Below are 19296 nucleotides of genomic sequence, written 5' to 3'. Positions count from 1 at the left end.
TTTGCTATCCAGTTGCAAGATATTTTGTAAACAAAGTGTGTCATTTGAAATGCTATAATTAACCAATCTGTAACTGTTCAAGTAAGGCTAGCTCTGTGTGAGTATATCCTTTCATGGACAGAAGACTTGACATAAAAATGATGGACCTCCTCCCCCAGTGATGTTGAACCCAATCAAACTCATCAACTATATCTTTAAATCTACCCTGTAAAACCAAAGGCATGAAAACACATGAAAAAATACTACAGAAGTAGAATACCAAGAAAAAAACGGAACCTTTCACTGTTGCTTCTGAATCATCATTGCTGTATAGGTACAAAACCAGTTTATTTCTTGGCAAAAAAACAGATATACTGCAGCTTTAACACTACTGAATAAACCAGTTGCCCCCACCTTTCCATTCAAACCAAACTGGAGGTGCAAAGGCTATTTTTGCCACAACCCTTATAAGAGAGCTGCTTGTTGTATATAAGAGAGAAAGTTGTGGCTGCTCACAGTCCAGGTCACAATTCCATCACACACAGGTAAGACAATGAAGGAAACCAAAGTAATCAAATTCTAATTTGCCCTAATTTTTTTAAAGCTTTAAGTGCATTAAGTGCTTTCATTTAAGTGCTTAGACTGAACAATTACAATTTAGGGTTTGCTGGGTAAACTGTTTATTTTGTTGTTAATTTCAGGAAAATATCAATTACTCAAAAGGAAGGTGAACATCAAAGGTACTGTAGTTGGTTTTATAACTTATGTCTAGATTACACATGTTCTTCATGTTAAACTCTTCATTAGAAGCTGAAGATGCACTGAGATCTGACTAAGCATACAATTGAAGAAATACAGCATACATAACTTACTTAAACTTTGATCTCGCTATCTAAAATGCACTATTTCCCATTAGATTTCATTAGAGATTAAGCGATGCACTGCACTCTCTGGCTAAACATGTCACTGAAATGATACGGTATATTCAACTCAACACTGAAACTCTGAGTTCAGTATCTGCATCGGATGTGTAATTTAACATCTGTCTTCCATTATGTTAAGAGTAATTTATGGATATTGTAACTGTCTACCTTTTACTTCTAACATGATAATATGTAACAATATTTTTTTCAAAGGCTAAACCATGGGAGATGCTCTAATGGCAGAGTTTGGGCAGGCGGCTCCTTTTCTGAGGAAGTCGGATATGGAGCGTCTGGAGGCCCAGACTCGCCCCTTTGACATCAAGAAGGCCTGCTTCGTGGTGGACCCTGAGGTTGAATTTGTGAAAGGAACGATCCAAGTCAGAGACGGGGAGAGAGTCACCGTTGAAACTGAGTTTGGGAAGGTAAAGAAATCTGTTTTACTGTGTTCATTCTGTATTCATTCATTCAGAGTCTATTTTATAGCCAGACTCCAGATATTGACTTTAGGTTCAGGTTTAGGTGAAAGATCATCACAGGGTCCTAATTTGAATGATGGGCAGTCTGTTAATTTAACACCATGGTGTGACGGGAATGTTGAAAAATGAACGTTCTAAATAATATCTGGGTTCATTGAATTCAACATAGAATTTTAGAACTTTGAATTGTTGAGGAATGAAATCTTGTGTTAGAATGTTCAAAAACCCACACCTTTAAGGGCAAACCTTGATCAGTCAGCTCAGTGCTCCCCCATGCTCCCTTCATTCAGCGTTTGGACTGTTAGATTGTTGTTTTTTAAAGCCATGCAGGGATGGATGACAGGACATCTGCATTATGGGACATATATTTATCCTCATATGTAAATTTAAATGTTTGCAGAGCTGTGAAAAAAGACGTTTAACTACCAATGAATAATGTCCCCAAAACAATAGCCAAAGTATGAGATGACAAAGCCATGTTCTCTCCTCCTCAAAGACTGTCACTGTAAAAGATGTAGACGTCCACCCCCAGAACCCACCAAAGTTCGATAAAATTGAAGACATGGCGATGTTCACCTTCCTGCATGAGCCTGCTGTGCTGTTTAACCTCAAAGAGCGTTACGCAGCCTGGATGATCTACGTGAGTACAGTGACAAGTGTGTCCTACATGTCAGTTGTCAGTAGATGTCAGAGATTAAAACTAATCATGTTGTATCTCTTTTCACAGACCTACTCTGGGTTGTTCTGTGTCACTGTCAATCCATACAAGTGGTTGCCAGTGTACAACCAGGATGTTGTCCTTGCTTACAGAGGCAAGAAGAGAAGTGAAGCTCCTCCTCACATCTTTTCCATCTCTGACAATGCCTACCAATACATGCTGGCAGGTAAAAAAAAATAAATCTTGTGAAACCACCATTTTAATCACAGATTAGTAGAAACACAAGTCAACTGAAATATCACTTAAAACGTAATTTCATATTTTTCGTAAAATCATGTACACACATATTTAATAAAAGGGTTTGTGTTTTGTTTTTTTTAGACAGGGAGAATCAGTCCCTCCTGATAACGTAAGTGTACTATAGTGATGCTAGTTTTATGTTCTATGTCTAAGAAAAGTGTTGATAGACAATAACAATATGAAGAAATAATTCCTCTCTCTTCTTTCTAAGTGGAGAATCTGGTGCTGGGAAGACTGTGAACACCAAGAGAGTTATTCAGTACTTCGCCAGCATTGCTGCTGGTGGAACTGGCAAAAAGGATCCAAATGACAAAAAGGTTGTTATGCTGAAACATTGTTATGCTGTGTGTGATAAACATTCCACAAATGATGGGCATGAAACATTCTGGTGTCTGTCTTTAGGGAACCCTGGAGGATCAAATTATCCAGTGTAACCCTGCTCTGGAGGCCTTTGGTAATGCAAAGACCATCAGAAACGACAACTCCTCTAGATTTGTAAGTAGAATTTTGAATTGACAAATGTCACTTAAAGAATGTAAATTCAATCCAAGGAATGATATGCCACAATTCATCATGCATATAAATTTTCTTTCTTTCTTTTTAATCAGGGTAAATTTATCAGAATCCACTTTCATGCAAGTGGCAAGCTGGCCTCTGCTGATATTGAGACTTGTGAGTCAGATCTACTATATCAAACAATAAAAGCCTATTATTCTTCAAATATTGTTTGCATAACAAAAATGTGTTGTCATCATTTGCCAGATTTACTGGAGAAGTCTCGGGTGACTTTCCAGCTCAAGGCTGAAAGAGATTACCACATCTTCTACCAGATCCTCTCTCAGAGAAAACCAGAACTACTGGGTTAGACTTCCCAAACTTTGCAAGACAAAATATTAAGACAATGAATGTCACTTACTGAGGAGGAAACCTCTGACAATCAAACTCTTCTATTTCAGAGATGCTGCTTATCACAAACAACCCCTATGACTACGCTTTCATCTCCCAAGGAGAGACCCAAGTAGCCTCTATTGATGATGGTGATGAGCTTCAGGCCACTGATGTGAGTAAACCTGGCCTTAAAAGTCTAGCCTGACCACGCCCACCTAGATCTCCTTTAAGGATGCTAGTCTGGAACACCATAGTTCATTAAAGTTTCCATCGGTCGGCAGATTAGCTGCCCAGTCAGCGGCGAGAGAGGATGACGCTATAGTTTTGAAATCGAAAGTAGCTGCAGTAAACGCGGTCGGAAGAATGTGTAAATTTATTTATACACACACTGACGAAGGCCGCAAGGACAAAATGTTTGTTACCCATGCTGCTATGAGGTGAAAATAAAACCATCAAAAAGAAACGTTTTTGGAGTGTGACCCACATACATTGTTTCCTGACTGCCGATGCTGTTTATTGTCAGTTTGTAAAGTTTAGGCAAAGTAGAAATTAATGTTATGAATCCCTGATCAATGTGATTGGTTAGGCTAGACCAGCAGTTCTCAAACTTTTCACAATGAGTACCACCCACGAAAACAATTGGCTCTCCAAGTACCACCATTATGAGTGGCATTAATATACAGGTGCGTAGGCCGTTGGTTCAACTACATATTTTACATTGTACATACTGTTCTGCGTTGTCAAGTCTTTATGAAAAAACACCTTGGAGACTCCCTGAGTACCACTAGCGAGAGTTCGCGTACCACCAGTGGTACCAGTACCACAGTTTGAGAACCACTGGGCTAGACCAATGATTTCAAAGTTAGCGCAAAGTCTACGCCTGTCGCAATGAGAGTCTTGGAAAGGTTTCCCAATCGTGAGTGACCAGTCCAGTTTGGATCGCCAGGCTATTAAAAGTCAGCTGGGGAAAAACAAACAAGAATTTTTCTATACGATTTTCATCTGTAGAAGTAATGACATTTTCCTGCTCTTGTAAAATATCAGTGTGTAACAAACAGTAATTTGTATATCTGAAATATGTGTTAAATTGACCACTTTTTCTATTATTTACTCCATAGGACGCCTTTGATGTGCTGGGATTTAATCAAGAGGAGAAGAACAGCATTTACAAGCTGACTGGTGCCATCATGCACTATGGCAACATGAAGTTCAAGCAGAAGCAGAGAGAGGAGCAGGCAGAGGCTGATGGTACTGAAGGTGTGTACTCCAAACACTGCCTCATTATGATGTAAATCACCACAGCGTTTGTACAGTATTTTCACAATTATATGACTATGCCTTAAACATTTTTAAAAATATAGTTTTCAATTAACATCATGGTGCAACTACTGCTATTAAATGTTTAAAGCTATCATCTCCTGACAACTTGGTCAAACAATTGATGAAATTATATTCATAGATGTATAAATCTAAGATTACTGATACAATGTGCTTTTTCAACAGATGCTGACAAATCTGCTTATCTGATGGGTCTAAACTCTGCTGACCTCATCAAGGCCTTGTGTCACCCAAGGGTCAAAGTAGGAAACGAGTGGGTCACCAAGGGACAGAATGTTCAGCAGGTGAATACATGTTTTGTCATACCATTTTACTCTTATCAATCTACAATGCATTGAGTGAGATTTCATTACACACTTCATATTTCTAAGGTGTACTACTCTATTGGAGCCCTGTCCAAGTCAATTTATGAAAAGATGTTCCTCTGGATGGTTGTTAAAATCAACCTGACCTTGGAGACCAAACAACCTCGCCAGTACTTCATTGGTGTGCTCGACATTGCTGGATTTGAGATCTTTGATGTGAGTTTCTAAGGAAAAATTAACAACTATTTTAAGTTAGATGAATGGTGGTTACATTTTTAAATCACTTGATCTTTTCTTTCAGTTCAACACCTTTGAGCAACTGTGCATCAACTTCACTAATGAGAAGCTGCAGCAGTTCTTCAACCACCACATGTTTGTGTTGGAGCAAGAGGAGTACAAGAAGGAGGGCATTGAGTGGACATTTATCGACTTTGGCATGGACTTGCAGGCCTGTATTGATCTCATTGAAAAGGTAACATTGTTATTTGCCTACATCTTCTACTAGATTTTTAAAATGACTACGAATTGTGTATTTTGATTGATTGATTACCTATTGTTTCCTGCCTTTGTTATTCTTCATCTAGCCCATGGGTATCATGTCCATCCTTGAAGAGGAGTGCATGTTCCCCAAGGCCAGTGATGCAACATTTAAAGCCAAGCTTTATGACAACCACTTGGGAAAATCCAACAACTTCCAGAAGCCCAGGATTGTCAAGGGGAAACCAGAGGGCCATTTCTCCCTGGTCCACTATGCTGGCACTGTTGATTATAACATTGGCAACTGGCTGGTGAAGAACAAGGACCCTCTCAATGAGACCGTGGTCGGTTTATACCAAAAGTCCACCATGAAAATGCTTTCAGCCCTCTTCATTGGCTATGCTGGGGCTGATTCTGGTAAATCTATCTATTACATAGTAGCAAGACTCTAGAATTAGGACTGAAAGTATAAAATGAATTACTGAGTTGCTATGGCAAAAGTAAAAAACTGGAGTACACAGAGTTGTTTAGATCATTCAATAATTATGGAATGAATCATTTCTGTCCACACATGAATAGGATCTAATAAAACCTCAACCAAAAGCTTGCATTAACACACTTTTTTTAGCTGATGCTAGTACTGGTGGAAAGGGCAAGGAGAAGAAGAAGAAAGGATCTTCTTTCCAGACAGTGTCTGCACTGCACAGGGTCAGTGATTACCTGGACTTCTTAATTCAGTTTAAGTTGTGAAAGTGACACTAATGCTATTTGAATGACTAATCTTTCAAATACAAAATGTCTTACAACAGGAGAACCTGAACAAGCTGATGACCAACTTGAGGTCAACTCACCCCCACTTTGTGCGCTGCATCATCCCCAACGAGACCAAGACTCCTGGGGCCATGGAGAATCCTCTGGTCATGCACCAGCTGCGCTGTAACGGTGTGCTGGAAGGCATCAGGATCTGCAGAAAGGGCTTCCCCAACAGGATCCTGTACGGAGATTTCAAACAAAGGTAAAATCAGCTATTTTTTGTCTTAATTATTATACTTTTCTTACAACAATATGAAGAGAATGTCTATATCAGGACTATTTTAACCTCTTCAGATACCGTATCCTGAATCCTGCAGCTGTCCCTGAGGGACAGTTCATTGACAACAAGAAAGGAGCAGAAAAACTGCTTGGATCCCTGGATATTGACCACGAGCAGTACAGATTCGGACACACTAAGGTGCTTTATAGTATAATGTTCCCATAATCCTTCCATGATAAAGCAAACACTGTGTGACAATCTGACACTTAATGAGGTATCTTTTTTTTTTAAAGGTAACTACTTTTGGTGTCATCAATTCAATTTCATATTGATGGTTTATGTGCAGGACAGATTAACACATCTGTCACTTTCATAAGCCATGCAGGTTAAGCACAATGTAGTTTGGTGGTTCGGGTTGGAAACCCCATGAAAATGTAAACAATACTGTTAAAAAAAGTGAACATATTAAAGAACTTTTTATCATAGCCAACTGGGAAGATGGCAGAGTTTGCAAGGTCTTTGCATTATTTTTAGGCAGTATACTTAAACTCTAAAATGCTGCTTGAAATGTTTGAGCTTGTGTTGTGAAGCCTAATAACATTCTAATTCTAAAATATAAACTGTTTATTCAAAGGTGTTCTTCAAAGCTGGTCTCCTGGGAACCCTTGAGGAGCTGAGAGACGACCGTCTCGCTCTCATCATCACTGGTATCCAATCAAGAGTAAGAGGTCTTCTGGCAAGAATTCAATTCCAAAAGATTGTTGAACGCAGGTAAATTGATTTACTGATTGAATGAAGGATGCCATTACACAAAAATAATAGTTAATAATAATAGTTTTAATAATCATTTACAGTACATTTCTAAACAATGCTACAGTTTACTTCTTTACATTGAAAGACATTGCATTCAACATTTCCAACAGCTATTCTTCATAGCAGGTATGCAGCTGAAGTAATTTGACAATTTTACATTATTTTTTTTACCTAAATGTACCTTCCATTCATTGAACAAAACTCTGTGGGTGAAAAGCTTATATAAAAAAAATGTAATTCCTTTGTGTCAGCAACACAACATTTCTTACAAAAATACAACATATGTTACTGTAAATATCTTTTCAAATGCTCTGTAAAAAGACAAATAATAATATCATCTGTGTTCCTCCTCTTTTTTCCTTTAAAATCTTCAGGGATGCCCTTCTTGTCATTCAGTGGAACGTCCGTGCATTCATGGGTGTCAAGAATTGGCCCTGGATGAAGATGTACTTCAAGATCAAGCCCCTCTTGAGATCTGCTGAGACTGAGAAAGAGATGGCAAACATGAAGGAAGAATTCCTAAAGCTGAAGGAGGCATATGCAAAATCTGAGGCTCGCAGAAAAGAGTTAGAAGAGAAAATGGTTTCTGTTCTCCAAGAGAAAAATGACCTGCAACTTCAAGTCCAGACTGTAAGTATGAAACACAAAGTTCTGTTTAAACAAAACAAAAGGATAAGTAATCCTTATTTTCATAACAAAAATGACTTCAACTTACATTTCAAATGTGTAAAATGGAGTATAATACATATAAACATACGGTAAACATAAAGTGCAAAAGTCCATAGTCAAAAAAAACTGTTGCTCACAGGAGCAAGATAATCTTTGTGATGCTGAGGAGCGATGTGAAGGTCTAATCAAAAGCAAGATTCAGCTCGAAGCAAAATCCAAAGAGCTGGCTGAAAGATTGGAAGATGAAGAGGAGATGAATTCAGAGCTGACTTCAAAGAAGAGGAAGTTGGAAGATGAGTGCTCTGAGCTCAAGAAGGACATTGATGACCTGGAGCTCACACTGGCTAAAGTGGAGAAGGAGAAGCATGCCACTGAGAATAAGGTCAGTCCATTTGGACCTGATAATGTCATAATACGTATACTTTCCTGTTGGACAGTGTTCTGACTATGGGGTTTTCTTTTCAGGTTAAAAACCTGACTGAGGAGATGGCTGCTCTTGATGAAATCATTGCCAAGCTGACCAAGGAGAAGAAAGCTCTCCAGGAGGCTCACCAGCAAACCTTGGATGACCTTCAGAGTGAGGAGGACAAAGTCAACACTCTGACTAAGGCCAAAACCAAGCTGGAACAGCAAGTTGATGATGTACGTTAAAACGACAAGATGATTGACTTTATGATTATTCTGTACATTGTCAGAAATATTAATCTATCTTTATCTATCATCCTTTGCGCTCAGCTTGAGGGGTCCCTGGAACAGGAAAAGAAGCTAAGGATGGATCTGGAGAGAGCTAAAAGGAAGCTTGAGGGTGACTTAAAGTTGACCCAGGAAAATGTGATGGACCTAGAGAATGATAAACAGCAGCTAGAGGAAAGGATTAAAAAGTATGTTGCACTGATCACATGTAAGACTAAAAATACCATGTTAGCATACAGCCTTTGGGTCAGAAAAGACAATTCTTCAAACTTTTTTATTGTCTCAATGAATATTCCTATATATAAACAACCTATACGTTTATTCAAACCTGCTTTTTGCGACAGGAAAGACTTTGAAACAAGCCAACTTAACAGCAAGATAGAGGATGAGCAAGCAATGGGAGCCCAGCTCCAAAAGAAGCTGAAGGAACTTCAGGTACAGAGGACACAATGATTAGAAAAACTCAGATTATACCATGGTCTTGTTGGATGTTATATCTGAGCTTAATTTTTCTTGATAAAGGCTCGCATTGAGGAGCTGGAGGAAGAGCTGGAGGCTGAGAGAGCTGCCCGAGCCAAAGTAGAGAAGCAGAGGGCAGACCTGGCCAGAGAGCTGGAGGAGATCAGTGAGAGGCTGGAGGAGGCTGGAGGTGCCACTGCTGCTCAGATTGAGATGAACAAGAAGAGGGAGGCTGAGCTCCATAAGCTGCGCAGAGACCTCGAAGAGTCCACTCTGCAACATGAGGCCACTGCTTCCACACTGAGGAAGAAGCATGCAGACAGTGTAGCTGACCTCGGGGAGCAGATTGACAATCTTCAGAGAGTCAAACAAAAGCTTGAGAAGGAGAAGAGTGAGCTCCGTCTGGAGCTGGACGATGTGGTCTCCAACATGGAGCAGGTCTCCAAAACCAAGGTAAAGACTGAAAACTATCATAACCATAACTTTTAACAAGTTTGTAGAATTGTTTTAGATATTAGATATCTTCTTGTCTTAGATATCTTCTTATTCCACTTAATTTCCTGTTCTCAGGCAAACTTGGAGAAAATGTGCAGGACCTTGGAGGATCAAATGACTGAATATAGGACAAAGTTTGAAGAAGGCCAGCGAAGCATCAATGACTTCAATATGCAGAGAGCTAAGCTACAAACGGAAAATGGTACACACAAGTTATAGCCATAACAAACAAATTTGAATATACTGTAGATATTCCATCTGTAATGACGGATTTCACTTTTCAACTAAACAGGGGAGCTTTCCAGACTACTAGAAGAGAAGGACTCTCTTGTCTCTCAGCTAACTAGAAGCAAACAGTCTTATTGCCAGCAAATAGAAGACCTTAAAAGACAACTGGAGGAGGAAGTCAAGGTATTTAGAAAAACATGTTGTCATATAAAATGATATAGACCCCTTCAATGTTTGTAATCATCCAGAGCATAGGTTGGGTGCGCGAGCAGCAGGGGGTCAGAAAAATGGCGCAGCTAATAGACCGGCATGTTGAACTGTCAAGGTATGCACTGTTATTGTTACCCAAGGGCCGTGAACCGGACCTTAATAAATTAGTCTTAGCTAATGTCTGCCTGATCCTGAGCTGATGAAAGAATTGGTAGACGACGTTAGCAAGTGGCCAGAGATTCATTAGCCCGACATATTTGGCTATCTGGTTGACAAGCCCAGTGTGTATACTGTACATGCAAAAAAGTAGGTATTTTTTTGACGTTTTCTTGACGTTTCACACACAAACACACACACACACAATTCAATGGGATGGAAAGCTTTCTGACCCCAAATGCGCACACCTTTTCTGGGACGTAAACCGTGAAGGGGTCTATAGGTTTGGTTTAGTGTTTTCTTCTGAGCTACACTGAATGAGAAAAGTGAGTGACCTACTTGAAGTAAGATAATATACGGAACTGCTTTTGTTGAAGTGGTGTATGGGCAATATAGTTTTTATGCTGGCATTGTTTTACTCACACCAATAGTTTTGTGTATTTTCTAGTCAAATAATGGTGTCGGTGAAAGCTACTGGCATCAGTGACTTAGCCTAAGATTTTTTTGTGCTTGCACACCATGATTTTTACTTGAATGTGAGAGTGTAATAGGCACACTGTAGATCCCCAAGGCTTCAGATGTGCTTATTGTTTCCCAGGCTAAGAATGCACTAGCACATGCAGTGCAGTCTGCTCGTCACGACTCTGACCTCCTGAGGGAGCAGTATGAGGAGGAGCAGGAGGCCAAGGCTGAGCTGCAGCGCAGTCTCTCCAAGGCCAACTCTGAGGTGGCTCAGTGGAGAACCAAGTACGAGACTGATGCCATCCAGAGGACTGAGGAGCTAGAAGATGCCAAGTAATGCACTCTGACTTGACTCTCCATGACATGTTTAAAATCAAAGAATAAACATGCCAAGCAGGATCATAATGCAACCCTTCAATTTATTGCTCGACAGAAAAAAGCTGGCTCAGCGTCTGCAAGATGCAGAAGAAGCTGTGGAAGCTGTTAATGCCAAATGCTCCTCCCTGGAGAAAACTAAGCACAGACTGCAGAATGAGATTGAAGATCTCATGGTAGATGTGGAGAGATCCAACGCGGCTGCTGCTGCCCTGGACAAAAGGCAAAGAAATTTTGATAAGGTAGTAAAACACATTCGTACTATTTAACATCCTATACGCTTTCTAGTCCCAGGAAAAGTAAGTAAATAATAATGATGATACCTATTCCAATATTCTCAGGTCCTGGCTGAATGGAAGCAGAAGTATGAGGAGTCCCAGACTGAGCTGGAGAGCTCCCAGAAAGAGGCCAGATCTCTTGGCACTGAGCTCTTCAAACTCAAGAACTCTTATGAGGAATCTCTGGATCACCTTGAGACCATGAAAAGGGAGAACAAAAACCTCCAAGGTTTGTCTGCATTCATCTGAACATAAATTATATGACAGTTATCTGTATAAATATTGAGATGTTACCCTTCACGGCAAGACCAGTCAGAAGTTTCAAGTGTTTTGAGATATTTAGGGATGCAGAATGTTTGCTAAAATGGTAGAATTTTACATTTTGACATAATTTCACAGTATAAAGTCTACAGTTTCATCTTGTAAATAAATGTTGTGGAAATTCTTAACTTATCATGCTGGTGTCTTGCTAGCCGTCACCTTTTAGTTTTCTAACTCTATTAATAGGTTCAATGAGTTTCATGCTGTTCCAATGTGGCCTACAAATACAAATGTGCCCAATTTTGAGGGCGAGAGGGATTGTGTAGACCTAACTACTTTCCCAACAAAGTTAATGCTGACATATGACGACCATAAAACAAATAAAACACACTTGCGAAGACTACTAGAGGCCATCACATCAGCCACAAAAATAGGCTACGATGGAAGCCTAGCAATGAAATAACCCAACTTTTTGATGTGTTCAAGACACCTATTCTGCTCACATTACTTAGTTATACACATTCCTTACTTAAGCTTAATGATGATAATGATGAACATTTTCTTACTTTGAAGCTTCTGACAGTCAAATACATGAACCTATTTTTCCTATCCTAATAGAGGAAATTTCTGATCTCACTGAACAACTTGGTGAGACTGGAAAGAACATTCATGAACTTGAGAAGGTCAGGAAGACACTTGAGCAAGAGAAGGCAGAGATCCAGACTGCCCTAGAGGAAGCTGAGGTATATCAAAAGATACATCCCTTAAGGTCCAGTGGGGACATTTATTCACATTCCTTTGTATGGCAATATACTATATGCAAATATTTCCACAGGCTACTTTAGAGCATGAAGAGGGTAAGATCCTCAGAGCTCAGCTGGAGTTCAACCAGGTCAAAGCTGACATTGAGCGTAAACTTACTGAGAAGGATGAGGAGATGGAGCAGGCCAAGAGGAACCAGCAGAGAGTGGTGGATACCCTGCAGACCTCCCTGGAGTCTGAGACTCGCAGCAGGAATGAGGCTCTTAGGCTCAAGAAGAAAATGGAGGGAGACCTCAATGAGATGGAGATCCAGCTCAGCCAGGCCAACAGGCAGGCATCTGAGGCCCAGAAGCAGCTCAAGGGTCTGCATGGACATCTGAAGGTTAAACAACAAAATTGAACTACACTGTAATATTATTACACAGTTGTTTGCTCTGTACTAACACAAACCTAATCCAAGATTAATTTTAACATTTCTGTCAACAACAGGATGCCCAACTGCAACTGGATGATGCTCTACGTAGTAATGATGATCTCAAAGAGAACACTGCTATTGTGGAGAGACGCAGCAATCTCATGCAGGCTGAACTGGATGAGCTGAGGTCCCTGGTGGAGCAGACTGAGAGAGGCCGGAAACTGGCTGAACAGGAGCTGCTGGACGTCAGTGAGAGGGTGCAGCTGCTGCACTCTCAGGTAAAATCCTAAACATGGTGGTTTTAAGATTTATTCATATTACACAGATTATTTCACAATGTGACACAGACCATCTTGAACATTTCTGTATTTTCCCCTAGAACACCAGCCTGCTGAACCAGAAGAAGAAGCTGGAGGGTGATACATCCCAGCTGCAGAATGAAGTAGAGGAGGCTGTGCAGGAGTGCAGGAATGCTGAGGAAAAGGCCAAGAAGGCCATCACTGATGCTGCCATGATGGCAGAGGAGCTGAAGAAGGAGCAGGACACCAGCTCTCACCTGGAGCGCATGAAGAAGAACATGGAGCAGACCATCAAGGACCTACAGCACCGTCTGGATGAAGCTGAACAAATCGCCATGAAGGGTGGCAAGAAGCAGATCCAGAAACTGGAGTCTAGGGTAAGTACTATGTTTTTCCCATTTCTCAAAACTGTATTTTTTGCATCACTTTCTATGAAGGTCATCTCTATGATTTATGCATACATTCATAACACCATATAATGTGTAATTGTATAGTAAGTAATCATAACTGTTATCCTCATTTACAAACAATCATGATTACAACAAACAAAGTTCATAATATGGTTATACCAGATTGTATCATTGTGGATCAAGTAACTCTGATCATGCTACATAATTGCTCTTTTTAAAAGCACTATTTTGCCGGTGATCACACACGTTATTAATTCATCACTCAGTTTTGGAGATGTACATTTTTATTTCATACAAGCAAGGGTTACTAATTTCTAATTTACTAAGTTGCTAAATTCCTACTAGTCCCTAAGCAGTCTGGTTTCAAGAGCGGTCATTCTATTGAAACTGCTCTTTTATCTGTGACTGAAGCATAGGTAACTTAAGCTTCTGCTCACTCATCAGTTTCTGACAAGGCGAGGTTAGTTCTGATCTAACTCAAGATCAGTTTGTAGTTGGCTTTCATATGTTGACATAAATACTCTCCAATAATATTCATAAGAAATGCATCCACTTTAGGCAATCAGTTTTATATGAATGCCACGTAATGAGAACACACGCTATTTCATGAACTCCAAAGACAGTGTCTTGGGTGAGACCGTCCGTAAAGAAATGCATTTCCTTCCTTTGCACATTTGAGGACAAACCAGGCTTGAATGCCAACAGTAGCGAAAGCGAAACTAAATCAGTACAGTTGACCGTGAGTCAGATCTGCCTCAAAATGTTATGGGTTTGTCCTTGGACCACTCCACCAAACTTAATGGAAATCGGGCCTGCAGTTTTTGCACAATCCTGCACACAGACACAGAAACAGACAGATGGATGGACAGACAAAACACCCTGAAAATATTACCTCCTGGTGGAGGTTATGATTATAAGGTAGGGCCTGTTATTCCATCTTGTGAAATCACTACGTATAAGTTGTTAAATGCATTATGCAGAATGACCAGAGATCCTTGGCCCATAATGATGTAATCTGGCTTAACAATGTGTTATAATACATTAAAGCAACTGGTCATAAAGCATTATGAGTCCCATGCTTGCTTGTAAATGAGTATAACAATTGTTATTATTACTAATGATTGCTTTAGATCGTGTCATGAAAGTAAGCATAATGATTCTAGCCATGGCCTTCATAGAAAGTGTTACCTTTAGTTTTAAATCATGTTGGATTGTGATTTTTCTATTACATGTGCTTGTATACACAGGTGAGAGAGCTGGAATCTGAGGTGGAACTGGAGCAACGCAAGGCCAATGATTCTGTCAAAGGAATCCGTAAATATGAACGCCGTATCAAGGAACTCACTTACCAGGTACTAAAATATTCAGAATCCAGAATAAAAATACAACTTTCTTCCTCTTATATGTTCTCCATGTAATTCAACATGCTGGCTTACCTAACTCTTTACCCTTAGACCGAGGAAGATAAGAAGAATCTGCATCGTCTTCAGGATCTGGTGGACAAACTGCAGCTGAAGGTCAAGTCCTACAAGAGAACAGCAGAGGAGGCTGTAAGTGCTCAGATAATTCACCACTAACTTCATAATACTTCACCATAAAGTAGTCTAAAACCTAATTTTGTGACTAATTATATTTTTCAGGAGGAGCAGGCCAATAGCAATATGGGCAAGTTCCGCAAGATTCAGCATGAGCTGGATGAGGCTGAGGAGAGAGCTGATATAGCTGAGTCTCAGGTCAACAAGATGAGAGCCAAGAGCCGTGATACCGGTGGCAAGGTGAGTAAACTTTCCTCTATCCTGTAAGCACAGAAGACTTGAAATTTACCTTAAAAGCAAAAATAAGCTGAAATAACTTACTGCAGCTGACAGGATATGTAAAGCACCCTCTGTCCCTCATATCAACATCTTTCTTTAACTCCGAAGCACAGTCCAAACACAAGCCATCTACCTAGGGAAAAGTGTGCCCTATGATCCGACCTGTCAAACCTCAATTTTTTCTACCTTAGAGTAAAGTATCAACAGTGATAATAAAGTATAATTGAACAAGTTCATCCCAACAAACAACAACCAACAGAGGAAGGGGCAACTCAGTCAAAATGTCAAAAGTTTCAAACTGAATTTAAACTGTTTATTTTACATTGAGAGAACAAATTTAGAGAACTGTCTATGGCATTAGTCCTGCCCACTTAAAGCCTATGGTTTGCTGAGGGTCTGCAGTTCAGGAAACAGTTAAAAAAGCAGACAACAATTTACTGCTTAGTATTAATTACAAGTGATTTAACTGCAGAGGTTGAGGTCATGTTAAATTCTTCATCTAATCCATAGAACACATTCAAATGTCACTCCTAATCCTTTTCCTTTTTCTGCCTTAACTTTTCTCACAGAAGGGGCATGACGAAGAGTGAAGCTCTGTCGTGGGCCTTTTCTGACATCTTTCCATCGCTTCCATGCAGTACTCTGGAGCTTGCCTCTGGCTCCCATAGTTTTAGTTCAATGGAATAAAATTACATTCAAATTGGAATCTCATGTCTGTCCTTATTTACATTCCAAAGATGCAATGATGTACTTGCATTTGACCACAGTCTGATTTCTGAAAGAATTTGTTGACAGCTCTACCCAATATGCTCCCCCAGTCCTCCCTCTAACCTCATCTATATTCCCTGCCATCCTGAGCGCCTCATTACCTCATATTCATACTTGTACCTCTGTTGCCCCTCAGCCTGGTTCTCTGTATTTCATGACTATTTGTTGTATCTTGGCTACAATGAAAATAAGGGCTACTCTGAAGTGTACTTCAACATCTTTCCAAATTACCACAAACTACACAATTACATATATAACTTCATGTTTTTAGTGTAACCTTTCAGGATGCATTTTCTGATATGTGGTCTATTCATATAAAGCATGCCCTAGCATTTCAAAGAAGAAGAAAAAAAAAGACAGGGGATACAATCACTTCAAGAATTCCTCAAAATTATGCTGGCTGGGAAGTCCAAAATATCTTGCCTCTCTGAACAGGGATCCAACACAAAACAATGAAAGACAAAAAAAACTAATTAACGAAAAAAATGACTAACAATAATCAAAATTTCCTTGTGGAATAAGATATACATAAATTCCAACATACGGTACAAAACCCCTAGAAATGTTTCAAAATTATGCTGGCTAGGAAATCCAAAATGTTTTGCCTCACTGAACAGGGATCCAACACAAAACACTTCAGGACAAAAACAAAAAAAAAGAAATTAAACACAAATGACTAACAAGAATCAAAATTACCTTGTGGAATATGAACATCCTGCACAAATCCCCTAAATCAAAACTAATGAACTATCTTCAGACTGCATAAATACAACATAAGAGTAAGACATAGCTACAGTATACAGTACAGCTGGTACTGCAATGACAGCAAGTTCCAATACAAAAGAGGTTGCAGGAGGAGTCTCAACTGAACAGCTGAGATGAGTTGACCTTTAGATATGCATCACCAGTTAGAGCATCAGTGTTCCTTTCAAGTTGTAGTCCTCAATCAGACAGAGGCACTCAAAAGGAATGTCACAGGTTATCTTGGTCCTCAAGGACAATGGCAAGGAAACAATGCCAAGCCAAGAGTCAGGTGTCAACATACAAGAAACCTGAGATGTCCATAAATCCTCTGACTAAGAACAAGTACAGTAGGCTCAGTTTATCTGTTGGGTCTGAAACCAAGTGGAATAAGTTCAGTGAATCTGACCTCCTCAGTCAGGGGAAGGCATCCAGGAAGAATTTCACAAGGCTATCTTTATCATTAAGTGTGGAGGCAAGGATAACAATACAGCACTGACAGAATGGGACAATGTGGAGGGTGACGACCGGCTGCTTGACAGCTGGGTCACCTTGGCCATTCATTGATTCTATTCTAATAGACGGCACCTACATCTGTATGCAGGCACTGCATTAGCACCTGCTGTGACAAATTTCACTGACATGTACTGAGTTCTGAATTGGGTTATAACATATGTACATATCCATATTGAATTTATATGAACATATCAAAGATGTTATCACTTTAAGCATTTTAAGCATTATCTTAAATTATACTGATATTATTTGTAGATTAAAGTGTTTACATGCATACGTATACTACTGAAATTCAAGTTTCAGAGTCTTCAGAGTTCTTCACCTACCCTTACTTGTCTACATGCCACTGCCATTACCTGCAGCTGAATGTGCAAACAGAAGCACTGACATGCTAAAATAATAGTATTAGAATTATTAGGCCAAAATAATAGTATTATAATTATTAGGACATATTTAAAGACACAGGAATTGTGATGTTTATATTCACATAAGAAGCCTACACTCCTGAGACAACACCACACCTCAGGGCCTAATGTCCAGAGATGCAAAAATGCATCCCAATCACAACAGCACTATAACAGCAAAATGTGGAAATCTAAAAATTCTGCACATTGATGGCAAGGAGAAATATGCCTACTTATATTGTGCATGTCATCTAGAGACTGAGCATCCCTGTTTACTCATCAGAGACTCTTCTTTCAAAGACACATGTAGCTTACTTTATCCACTAGTGTCTAATAGTCTGTGGATGCTTTCTTCAGTAAGTTCTTCTGATCTTACTGTAAAACAGTGACCCGGTTAATCTATGTAGTTGCAGTAGGTATCTTTAAAAAATCTCCACTGTGCCTAACAAATTATCACTGGCACTCAAGAATTTCTCTGTCAACTCATGGACACTTCTCAGCTGTTTTCACATGCTGAGAAATATCAACACCTCAGCTGCTTTGAATACCCTTGCCTAACACAACACCATTTAAACAATTTAAATGGATTTCAGTGTCATGTTAACGACTAACCCTTGAGGGACCTTAAAGCTGTAAGTAACAAATGTTGTGAGCATAAGATCTTGATCTACACACATCTCCTTCAACTGTGCATACAAACCACCGGTGACTTGGGCGGCAAAATTTGCTCTGGCAGCCCTGCTTTCGCTGCTTGAACATAGGAAGTATTCCAGACGTCTGCTGAACTGTTCAGACACATGTTACATTTTTCAAAGAGCCATTGGGATAACGTATTCCTACACAAATTAACTTGATTTAATATGAAGAAGAATTACTTTATCAAGAAGCAATACAAATATGAAATTGGGCTTGCTTTAATTTTGAATGATGGTCATTCACAGTATCTGACAACTAACGTTTATCAGAAAGTACAGCCTGTATATAGCTACCATAACTTAATCATGTAGTGTTATTCAGCCTATGAAGAAAAAATCATTTTGGACACCATGTTCATTTCATTGATTCTCTATATCACTCATACAGACCTTGAACAAGTATTAAGTTACCACAAACATTAACTAGACCTCTTGTTGACATTTTACTAAACGGAACAAATGTTTCGTAGGAACTGCAGGTCACATACATCGTTTTACTCTCTCAACTGTGTACACCTAATTTTCAATTGGTTACCAGTCATTGCCGCTGAACCGCGTCGTAGCTCATTACCGTAAAGTTGATCAAGCTTGACGCTGATGGCTTTGCAACTTCTCGTCGCCGAGAGATGCCAGGTCTCATAGAAAATTACTGACTTCCATTAATTTTGCAGCTCAAGTTGATGGCCTTGTGTACGTACAGTAAGGATATAGACAAGGACAACTGAGGAAACACCAATGGAAGAGGAGGTGACCACAGGCTTTTCTCAATCACATAGAGGCAATCGGCAGGAATCTCATAGTGCTATCTTTGTACTTCAATGAAGACTAAGGAATCAGTGATGTGTCAGTGGGAGAGGACTGCAAAGTGATACTTTGTCATCAGCTGCCAGCTGACTGTCCTTGACCATGCCTGGAGTAGCAGACAGACCTACATAGGCTTTGCAATAGGCACACATGCTAACACCTGTGATCACAAGGGTACACTCATAAACAACA

At 39.7% G+C, this 19296-nt stretch overlaps 1 protein-coding gene and 1 long non-coding RNA gene across 2 annotated transcripts; one reads left to right on the top strand and one right to left on the bottom strand.

The window, feature by feature from the left end:
* Positions 1–677: 677 nt before the first annotated feature.
* LOC143130960 (myosin-7-like) lies at positions 678–15882 on the top strand. The gene is made up of 38 exons (XM_076290293.1): positions 678–719; positions 1116–1324; positions 1875–2018; positions 2106–2262; positions 2418–2445; positions 2548–2653; positions 2739–2831; positions 2945–3008; positions 3099–3197; positions 3293–3396; positions 4343–4481; positions 4728–4846; positions 4934–5083; positions 5169–5339; positions 5452–5761; positions 5973–6052; positions 6154–6359; positions 6452–6575; positions 7012–7148; positions 7565–7820; positions 7999–8241; positions 8325–8501; positions 8595–8740; positions 8897–8987; positions 9075–9464; positions 9582–9708; positions 9799–9917; positions 10699–10895; positions 10996–11179; positions 11279–11444; positions 12095–12219; positions 12312–12620; positions 12728–12931; positions 13033–13329; positions 14610–14714; positions 14817–14912; positions 15003–15137; positions 15746–15882. The coding sequence occupies exons 2-38, from the start codon at positions 1124–1126 to the stop codon at positions 15764–15766; spliced, it is 5820 nt and encodes a 1939-aa protein (XP_076146408.1). The 5' UTR covers positions 678–719; positions 1116–1123; the 3' UTR covers positions 15767–15882.
* On the bottom strand, positions 6249–16735 carry LOC143130980 (uncharacterized). The gene is made up of 3 exons (XR_012988021.1): positions 16641–16735; positions 14799–14887; positions 6249–6336 (listed from the first exon to the last, which is right to left on the bottom strand). It is a non-coding gene; the product is annotated as an uncharacterized LOC143130980 (long non-coding RNA).
* Positions 16736–19296: the final 2561 nt, after the last annotated feature.

Source organism: Alosa pseudoharengus, unplaced genomic scaffold (genome assembly GCF_046254945.1).
Source record: "Alosa pseudoharengus isolate Yale_2024_CS ecotype anadromous, Long Island Sound unplaced genomic scaffold, YU_APseudo_1.1 YU_APseudo_1.1_scf_18, whole genome shotgun sequence".
Lineage (NCBI taxonomy): Eukaryota > Metazoa > Chordata > Actinopteri > Clupeiformes > Clupeidae > Alosa > Alosa pseudoharengus.
The sequence above is the reverse complement of the archived record's forward strand: the minus strand, read 5'-3'. Positions and strand labels throughout refer to the sequence as shown.